This window comes from Bufo bufo, chromosome 3, assembly GCF_905171765.1.
Source record: "Bufo bufo chromosome 3, aBufBuf1.1, whole genome shotgun sequence".
Classification (NCBI taxonomy): domain Eukaryota; kingdom Metazoa; phylum Chordata; class Amphibia; order Anura; family Bufonidae; genus Bufo; species Bufo bufo.
Genome location: NC_053391.1, coordinates 529715734 through 529726915, shown reverse-complemented (window position 1 = coordinate 529726915; position 11182 = coordinate 529715734). Strand labels below are relative to the sequence as shown.

General features: G+C 39.6%; 1 protein-coding gene across 1 annotated transcript in view; it reads right to left on the bottom strand.

Annotated features, from left to right (window-relative positions):
- Window positions 1-5062: 5062 nt before the first annotated feature.
- DIAPH3 (diaphanous related formin 3) overlaps window positions 5063-11182 on the bottom strand; it is a 754726-nt gene continuing 748606 nt past the window's right edge. The window contains 1 exon segment of the mRNA XM_040425381.1: window positions 5063-6592. Coding sequence (XP_040281315.1) covers window positions 6336-6592 — 257 coding nt within the window. The 3' untranslated portion in view covers window positions 5063-6335.

Genomic DNA, 11182 nt, shown 5'->3' with positions numbered 1-11182 from the left:
TCTCTGCACTTTGCTCTATTCGGCTTTCACTCAATCTTGACCAGTCTCCCTGTCACAGCTGCTGAAAACATCCCCAGAGCGGAATACTGACACTAACATGCTTCACTGTAGGCATGGTATTGTGTATGTGACGAGCATGGTCTGTTTTTCTCCAGACGTGATGCTTAGAATTGAGGTCAAAAAGTTCAATCTCGGTTTCATCAGACCAGAGAATCTTGTTTATCACTGTCTGAGAGCCCTTTAGGCTTTCATGTATGTGTTTTTTTTTTTAACAGAGAGGCTTCTTTCTAGCCACTCTGCCATAAAGCCCAAATTGGTGGAATGCTGCAGTGATAGTTGAACTTCTGGAAGGCTCTTCCATCTGCATACAGTATATTTGGAGCTCAACCAGATGGACCATTGGGTTCTTGGCCACTTCTCTTACTAAGGACGTTACCTTGGATCCTTAAGAAGGCCTAAAAATGCCACAGACCACAGCATCTGATGGTTTAAAAGTCTGTCATCGGCATTACCAATTTTGGAGTTTGCCTCTGGGTGTCTGCTGTGTAAAGCAGCAGAAACTCGGTGGCTATGGAGTTCACTCAGCTCCTGAGTGGAAGCTATCTTTAGGCTTGGGCTACATGACGACATATAGGGCACAACTACACTGCAACATGTGTCGCGCGACAATTTTTATATTGATAGTCTATTGTATCTTGGATGGATTTTTTGCTACTGTTGTGTCGCAGCGCGACACCATAGACTATCATTATAAAAATTGTTACGCGATATTGTGCGACACATGCCGTCGTGTAGCCCTAGCCTTAAAGGGGCTGTCCATGAAAAAGTATATATGACTCAGGATCGGTCATTAGTATCTGATCTGTGAGGGTGCGACCCCCACTGATCAGCTGTTAGAAGAGGCCTTGAGCAATGCAGCCACTTCCTAGGCCAGTGACATCACTGTACATTGGTCACATGGCTTACTTGCAGCTCAACTCCATTCAAGTCAATGGATCTGAGCTGCAATACCAAGCACTGCCACTATACGATGTACAGTGCTGTCCTTGGAAAGTTGTCGGTAGATTCCCTTTAAAGAGGTTGCGCCAAGTTTAGAGGTTATCCCCTGTCCACAGAATAAGCGATAAGTAGCTGATCACTGGGGGAAGGGTACGACCGCTGGGACCCCATTGATTCTGGGAATGGGGATGCCATATCCCCAATGTGATGAAGCAGCAGAGTGCATGCTCACCCTGCCACTTTATCAGAAAATGATCTCAGGATCAGTCAGGGTCCCAGCAGTCAGACTCCCAGTGATCAGAAAATTATACTATTCTGTGGATGTGGCACAAGCCATTTAAGCTTGATGAAATATTGTAGAAACTAAAGTATTTACCTTTTATTAAATACATTAAAAACATTTTTTTTTAGAAAACCCCCATCGATAGTCAAATTATATATAATAATAATAATGTTAAATACACCATATAGACAGTCAAAATCTCGGGCAGGTTGTCAAGAGGAGGGACAGTTTGTGTCCTTCTTACTCACGGTTTGATGACAGGGGACTTACCCCAGTTGTCCTTCTTAGTCCAGGTTTATGGGAACAACATACATATCCCTACTCTGTCCCTGGATCTCACCCTGCCTACAGGCAGAGCACCTGCCCCGAAAGGGGTGACCCCACCTCTTAGTGGCTAAACCCTTTCAAGCCCCTGCCCTAGCCCTAAAAATGGTTGTTGTTCCAAAAAACAAAGTCCCAATGCTGCGTTCCCCACAATTACGTTCCACAACGGCGTTTCTTATCTGTCAGTTGGACTACATGTGCAATATTTTATGATGATGTCCTTACCAACTTGGCAAGTAACCTTTATGATAGGCATCGTTAGGAGGAGGGGTTTAATGATCATCACATACAGATGTCTGGATATGGGGATGGGGAGAGGGGCAGGAAGTGGAGGGGAGGAGTTTGGAGGGACTTAACCCGTTTAAAGGCACCATGTTTGAACAAGATATAGACGCCATAAATCTAGTAGCCGACGCCTTATGGAGTACACTGTGACACAATTTCTAATCAGGGCCACTATCACTCCCATCCTCTGCACCAGCTCCTCAGTGTACAATGTTGCTAAAAGGTTAATAGCTTGCAAACAAGATTGGACATGAAAAAAAACTCTGGAGTGTTGCTTTAAAGAAGTTTTCTGGGAATATTAACTGTTAAGGGAAGACCCCCAGCCTGCATTGAATCCTTAAAGAGTCAGACTTATCTGCTAACTGCCGTTCTGATTCCTTCTTCCAGTCCCCAGTTTGTTTTCTTCTGCTTGGAGCACGAGTACACATCACCGCTGAAGCCAGTCATTGGCTGCAGTGGCTATGTCCATACTTCAAATTAAATAAAATAGGGATTGGGAGGGATAAAATAGGGATTGGGAGACTGAGAAATGGGCCCAGTGCATAGAATTGGAGCAGTGGGGAGCAGGCAAGTATGACTTATTCAGGAGACAATGCAGGCTAGGCCGCTGCTTAACAGTTATTATTCCTGGAATAACCTTTTAAGCTATATAAATTTGAGGGGAGAAGCATAATCATAACTCATAAACAATATCATTGAGTAATTTCATTAACACAACTTTAATTGGAAGGCTGTGCAGCTCTAACCAAATTTCACACTGAAAACAGGCTCATGTTAAGTTACCCATTTATATAACAAAACTCCATTTATTTAAAGAAAACCTCGAACACAAGGGTTTATAGCAAACGCCTCTTTTATTTGACATTGGTATTGACAGTGATTAGCTATGGAATCTACCATGGCTTCAATACATGTGAAATGCAACAGTTCCTGCTGACAGTAGGAACATTTACTTCACTATAAGACTTTTCCCATATTGTTTTCAGAGCAGGGTTTTGATAACATTTTCAGGCACAATATTACTAAAGCAAATTACCAACTGCATAGGAAATCACAAGGCCTCATTAACGCTGACCCACGTGCCCATTAAGAGTGCTCTTTCAATACTGTTGATCAGAAAGAGCATGACAAGCCATGCTGTATGAGAAGGGGGAAACGGAGGAGTGAAGTGAATGAGGTATTTGCAAGTTTAATAGCAATTTCAATAATAAACATGTAGTGTTTATAGCACATAATGCACTATGGTAATAAAAAATGAAAGACTGGAGAATGTTGGTAATATGAAAAGATCCAGATTGGAATATAAAAAAATTTATAGCTGAAATGCTCCTTAAAAGAAGGCAATGTTCTCTACAATCAAGATTATACAATATATTATCTTATTTCTCACAAATATATAATAAACTAACCTAATGTGCTTTCAGCTGCAAGCTGTAGTTTGTACTGACATCTTATCAGACAGCAATTGCTAAGTGCTTTGAAGGTTTAAAACAAGTCATTTAATACCATGTGGAATTTCTGCGCAGCATTGGACTTGTTGACCTTGTTATGTGTGCTCTTCACCCTTGACTGAGAACGCTGGCATTGACAGAGGGAGAGGGAAACATTGCCTTTGCATTTGGTTTTTTCATTTCTATCTGCTTCATTAAGAGCAACATGCTTCTATGATAGCTAATTAAAGCCTATGGTTTGTGCCAATATACCTGTAATATCTGGTTCTGCTTCTTTAAAGGGGTTGTCCTGCCATATATATTGATGACCTATAGTCAGAATAGGTCATCAGTATCTGATTGGCGGAAGTCTGACATCCAGCCCCCTCGCCATTCAGCTGTTTGAAGAGGAGGTGGTGCTCTACGTGATCGCCGCTTCCTAGGGATTACACCACGCGTCGTCTCCTGTGGAGCAGCGGAGTAGTGTAATTACAAGTACTCGCTCCATTAATTGATGACCAACGATAGGTCATCAATATATGTGGCAGGACAACCTCTTTAAGGCATACCTAACTTTTCATCAAACTTTGTATTAATCAATAGTACAGTGTGTGTACCTGAGGAATAACACTATTCCTGGGCACTATATCACTTTGATTTGGCATTTTTTGTAGCAGTTTTACCCTGTGCATTGAAAGTCTAGTTTATACTCCTTGATCAGGTGGTGGAGCCTAGATGCCATCCCTTGCACACAGATAGTAGAGAATCTACTTCCTAACCTTCCTTTCTTCCATATGGCCGTGAATAAAGCACATGGGCTGACATATATATTTCCTATGTAGATGCAGAAGTCTCTTTGAATGTGCTTCACTCAGCCCCTGCTCACTCCTCCCACTTTCCCTCTCCACAGGCTTGTATTGACATGTGTAATATAATAATTCAGCAGAGCGGATCCATCCTGGATGGGTTTAAGACATTCTTCAAAGTGAAAAGCATTTAGCAAGGGTGTATAGGGGGAGGGGGTCAAGGTAAACAGCTAAACTAGAAATTTCTCTCTGATAAGTCATATTACAAAGTTTCTTGTATTATTGATTAATGCAAAGTTAAGTAAAAAGTTAGTTTCTGCTTCTTTTTATAAAGCAATTTCCATATAGATAAAGTATACTTTGGTATAATAAGTTGATCATAAAATAAATATGTACTGCATGTGCATTATGAAAAAGGGTGAATATTTAGCAAACAAAAGAATTACAAGAAATTTCAAACTGTACATTAAATGATTGTCTAATAAGTGCAGTTTCACCTTTAACATGTTACAGTTATCAAAGTAGTCTACATAAAAAGTTTAGTAACTTTACAAATACATTGCTATTCTGTACCAGTCCTTAGTTACAGCCTTCATTACAGCCCATAGCAATATTCTTCATACATCTAAGTTCCCCTTTTTAAAGGGGTTTTCTGAGATTTTGATCCTGATAACCTCTCCTCAGGTCATCAGGGACCCCCACCAATCAGCTGTTTGAGAAGACACCAGTGCTTCTGTGAGAGCAGTGACCTTCGTGCAGCTTACCAAGCACAGCGCAGTACATTCTATAGTGACTGTGGTATCGTGCTCAGGCCCATTGAAGTGAATGGGGCTGAGCGCTATACCAAGCACAGCCGCTATACAATGTATGAAGCCATCCTTGGTAAGCTGTGAGAAGGCCGCCTCGGGTCACAGGAGAACCGATGTCTTCAGTCAGATACTGATGACCTATCCTGAGGATAGGTCATCAGTATCAAAATCTCAGAAGCCCCTTTAAACCCCTATTGCTTGTTCATCATCTATTCAAACAATGCCACACTTAGCAGCATTATAAGTGTTCTGCTAAGCTGCAACTATCAAAAAATGATCTGCTTAGACCAATAATCAACCACCAGAATTGTGAATGCAGCTCTGGAGTATAGTGCAGGTTGTAACTAGGGATCATAAGTGAAATGAAAATAAATAATAATAATTGCATAGTTACTTAGAATATAGATGTAGAATATGAATTTAAACAGTTAACTGATGGACAGAAGTGAAACTGCACCTTCAAGAAATATTTATTACAACATGTGATAAAGCAGTCATTCCAAGAACAGAAATGCTAGAATTCAATTTCCTTAATGTGGTTGCCACAGAATTACAAGTTATCACCTCTCCAGATGATAAGCGGTAAGTATCTGATTACTGCAGGTCTGACAAAAGGGGCCTTTACTGTTCATGAGAAGGGAGACCCTGTGTCCACTGTTTGAATGAAACAGAAGTTAAGAATGTGCAATGCCATTGGTCGGACCGAATCGATCAGATATTTATCACCTATCCAGAGGATAAGTGGCCATGTTATTTTTCTGGGACAACCCCTTTAAGGAGTTGCTAAACTGCTAATGTTTTTGAAGGAGCTATTTTCCCTACATAAGCAAATAAGAAATAGAAGAAATGACACTTACTAAGCCGCAGAACCTGGGACTTTGGGGCATCATTATAAATAGGACTGAATATATTGGAGATCAAGTGTGAAAAAGAAAAAACTAATTCAAAATGGTTTTTCATTTTAAGTACCAAAAATGAAAGACAAAATAACCATTGGTTATTGTTGAAAAACTAGAAGTAGACCTCTATCCAGAGCCGGTTGGAAGCAATGGTAAGAGAGCTATGTACTGCGGTGCTGAACTAGAGTAATTAACTCTTATGTTCTGTATAGACTATTATTGCATTTCTAAGCTTGGGTCCATGGAGGGAATGGTAGAAAACTCACTTGAATTGGAAGTTATGGAATGCTTGAGACTGCACACAGTCTGCATGGTTGGTATATACTATATTACTGCATTTTAAAGCTTGAGTCCATAGAGAGAATAGTAAAAATCCCACTTTTATAGACAGTTATTGAATGCTTGAGACTGCACACAAAGCTTTCCATGGTTACTTGCAGATCGGCACATGGTTTTATTTATGTGTGTTTGAGAAAAGCCGGAAGAACCAAACCACTTTGTTAGAGAGCCCGCAGCCTTGCAAGTAAAGCTTCAACCTCTGGAATTGACTCTGCCTTGACAGCAGTGCTGTGACCTGCCCCTTTGTCTCTGTGCCCTTCTGAGTTGCACACCTCTTTTCTGGCGGTAACCTTGCTTCTTGTTGCAGACGCATGAGATTCCGACTCATAACTGAGTTCCTTAGCAACTGGAGCCCTTGCAGCTGTAGAGTGGATATTTGGTCGTGAACGTGATCTCTCAAATTGAGGTTTTTGGTTTTCTGTGGAAATTAGAAGAGGAGAAAATGCTAGGTTATTAAATTGAATTACATTTTAAGCATACATTGCATTATATACCCAATTTATAGAACATGGAAAAGGTAATTTAGGGCTGAAACTGAAAGTAGGAGGAAAAGCAAAAATATGCTTTAAGTGCGCTGGCATAAAATAAAGAGCAAAGGAAAATATATACTGGTATTAAAAGGACAGTCTCTAGAAAGAAGCGATTTTGCAAAGTAGTTGTTTATAGCTGATCTGGCCCGAGAGGGGAGGATATTGATGACGGTAATACATCTTTATCAGGGTAATTTGCATTTGCACATAAAATAAGTCTGATAAAGAGAACGCATCAGAAGTAAATATATTTTATTCTCAGTTGCATTTATTACAATGAATATGCAGGCTTTCTTCCTGGTTATAAAGTCTCAGTGTCGGGAGGAAACTTTACATTTGCAATGAAATCAGCACTGCAGTTTAATGTTCCCAAGAAATCTATTTTCCTACATTGTGATCTTTTTCTAGAAAGCGACTATTAAGAGACAATGATCTTGACTTATCACAAGTGCGGAAAAAGACGGCCACACTGGCTGATGATAAAGTGACTGTCTGCGGCTGACTCCTCAAATCGTTAGTGCTCATTTTCAAGAATGATCCCTCCCATAGATATGCAGCCTCCTTAACGCTGGCATATTCAATATCCAGGCAACCTTGAGCAGGGGGATTGAAAATGGCTTCAGAAACTTGATATGACATTTAAAGTTTGTCGGTTATCGGCTGAAAGATGTCCTATCATCTCAATAGTAATGACTTTGGAGCACAGGCAGTCACTCATGACAGTGTGGTTTATGCGAGAGCAGAAAATTCCTACTGAAAACAGCTTGTACATTAAAAGGTGGTTGCTGAAGATATTTACTGCATTGTCATTTTCTGACCAGGGGCTCACAATGATGGATGAGTATTTTACACACAATCTTGACAATTACCAACAGTGCGTCCACTGTTTGGTTACAGGAAAAGAAAACCTTCAAATTATGATATAAAATGTGTGCAGTTTAAATAGAATTAGTCAAAACTGGACATGATTTCCCAGCAGAATATTACTCTTATAGAGAGGTGTCAAAATCAGATGTCTCTACCCTCAGCATATGTGAAATACATATTACTGTCTGGCACACACTACAATGAAGGATATCCATTTAGATTAGTGGATGTAGAGCGGGTCAGTTTATTTGACTGATGTTTTACTGAGGTTTTAAGGATAACGTCTGAGCAGGTAGAAGCCATCTAGTAAATACATCTTATGTAGCTGTAAAATGAAGCTCCAGCTTTATGGCAAATATTAAAGCTTTATGGATTTTCCAATCTTGAAAAAAATTTAATGTAGAGTAAAATCTTAATATCCTGGCACATTTGGGACTGGACAACAGATCCATAAGTTCTCTTTACAACCTAGTCTTGTTCACTTCCAATCAACGGAAACGAAAAAAGGGTTTCCACCATTTGTCTTTTCACTGCTATATAAAATGTAGATCATGAAAACGTATGACTACTTGGTAATACCAGATGAAAATGGAGTTTTGGCCACACGTCAGACCAGCAGAATTTACAATTTGATGACTGCTAGACTACTGGAACTTTTATGGCCATCAAAGTGACCAATCTTTACTATGGTTTACCATGTCTTCCCTGACATATCCTGTGCATACTGGCATCTGTAAAAGACCACCACTCTAGCAGATCACATTAATTATGGGTGGTCATCACAAAGAGGTTTAACTTTACATAAGAATAGGTAAACAGATTGGCAAAGTTTAGCTTTAAGCTTGGTGGCTCCACGACACAGTGAATGAGTATATCACTGTCGGTTGGGCCATGGAAACGTCATCATTGGCACATATGCAAGGGCTCCAATTAACATAAGTATATAATGTAAATATGTATAACTCTCTATTGCATACAATATAATACAATGCGGGAGGTTTATAAATATATTTAAGGCTTCATGCACACGACCACATCCAACAGCTCCACAAGATATGGAAAACTTCAATGCACATTACGCATTATTCTCAGTCCCATCCACTGAAAGGACTAGAATAGGCCACATTCTATAATTTGCAGATCAAGCAATCATGAGTATTATGGATACACAAAAAATATGGATGTGTGCATGATCCCATAGAAATGAATGGGTAGGGATGCTATCCACAAAAAATGTGGATAGTAATGGTAGCATACTTTCACACAAGTCAATAAGATGACATTTAGATTTCTGTAAGACAAGGGCCAGGGGCAGACACAGATAGCTGAGGGTCACTAAGTGATTTTGAGCTATGCTCAGCCCTGTACATTAACACTAATATATAGTAGTAAGCTGCTGATTGCTTTTAGGGAGGCAGTGGGCCCCCTTCACCTACTGGGTCCCTGTGCGAGTATGTCCGTCTCTGGTTCCCTGGTTAGAGCAACAAGACACAGTTTATCAGTCAGCCTACATTCGCACATTCAGTTTAGAGAGGAAAATGCTGGAAACTCTCCCCAATTAATATTCAATTAACCCCAGGCTAAAATATTCAAAGGGCAGAAACCAGATGCAATACCGTGCTGAAATGAAAGTTAATGTGAGCTATCACCCCACAATGAATATATCAGGTTCAGGACCTTTGGTCTTGATCATTAATACAGTGAGTCCTTTGGAGAGAGTCTCAGTTGTATTTTTCTAATAATGGCTTTTTCTACAGTATAAAGTTTATAATATGAGCACACAGCGTCATAAAGACGGAAGAAATGGGCAAGAAAATGGAAGAGTGAACTTGCCAAACGCAATCACGAAATTCATTTCAGCCACTCGTCAGAGAGGTTTGCAGCATATTGGTTTGGTAATGAGCAGTGGGCAAAGAAAGGGGTTACATTTTTCATTAAAACAGTGTAAATTTGGAAAAAGTCAAGTCTTTGAAAAATAATGCTATTACTGGAAATGCTGCATTATTGAAAGCAGTGCTCTGCATGAACAAGTAATTAATAGAAAGGTTAAATCTATTTACATTGCTAGGTGAGGAAAGGTATATAGACATTTTGCATAATTGGCTAGTGACTTTTTAAAAACGCAGTAATAAATAGTGCTTACAATGCTTCATTAACCTATAATTGAATTACAAATTTAAGATCTGTTCTTGCCTGTGTAAGGAAAAACAGCTTTCTGATAAGAATAAAGATAGTGATGTTAATTCTGTTACTCCTCGACATACGACCATGTGCACTTGAGTTCTTTATAAAAAAAAAGCTGAAATTAAAGAACATCAAAAAATGCGGTAAATTTTTTTAATGCAGCATTAATGGGACTTTGTGAGCTCCAGATGATCACATATGCTAGATTACTGGATGGTTTAGAAGGGTGGAGAGCTCCGAGGACGACAGTGGAGGGGAGTCTTCTCATTGCTTCTACCTTATCACTTATCTCTTTCTGGTTTAGTGAACATTAAGGCTGGTTTCACACGAGCGAGATTAAGGTATTGGACTGTCAGGGAGAGCACCTGTCCTGACCTCCCAGCACTGATGGGGTTGCATAGAGTTTTATTTATTTATGATGCTATGTAACCCTTACAGTTGTGGAATGCATTGGATAACACTGACATAATGCTGTCAGTCTTATACAATACATCCCAGAACTATAAGGGTTAAATAGCAGCATAAATCAAAATAATGCTATGCAACCCTGTCAGTGCTGGAAGGTCAGGACGGGAGCTGCCGCATACTCACGCTGCAATGAGTGGAACTCGCTCATCTGAAAGGAGCCTAAGAATATCATGCAGTTCTGGGCTGGATAATCCGATGTCAGACTAGATAATTTATTTTCCACTAACGTAGCAAAACTGGTTTTAGTAGAGGGGTCTGCCCTCAAAAGTGATGGTATATCTCTGGGATGTGCCATCACTGTCTGAATAAATCTTCATTACATGGTGCAGCTTGTTCACAGTATTTCATAGTCAAAAGTCAATAAACTCACTTTAATGAGATGAGCAGTTTTAATTACACCGCGCTGCCGCTACAAAGGAGACAACATGCAAGGTAAACTCTGAAGAGGACAACTTAAAAAAGGTGGGCATTGGACCTCCACCAATTTCATATCAATGACCTATCATGAAGATAGGTTATCAATATAGCAGGATTTCAGACAGCACACCAATGTAATTTTTAAAATGCTTATCTATTATTTCATTTTATTCAGCTGTTAAGGGTAGGTATCAGAATAGTGCAATGTTTCGGGCCCTTCTAGGATGAAGCCCTTTATCAAGCTGGCGAGTATAAATACAAATATATGATTGATCAGTCATAGCTTTACAGAATTCAGATACATGATCATCTACATACAATACATTACAGGTACATGAAACTCTGATCGTGTTTATCATTCAAATACAGTCAGGTCCATAAATATTGGGACATTGACACAATTCTACAATTTTTGGCTCTATACACCACCACAATGGATTTAAAATGAAACGAACAAGATGTGCTTTAACTGCAGACTGTCAGCTTTAATTTGAGGGTATTTACATCCAAATCAGGTGAACGGTGTAGGAATTACAACAGTT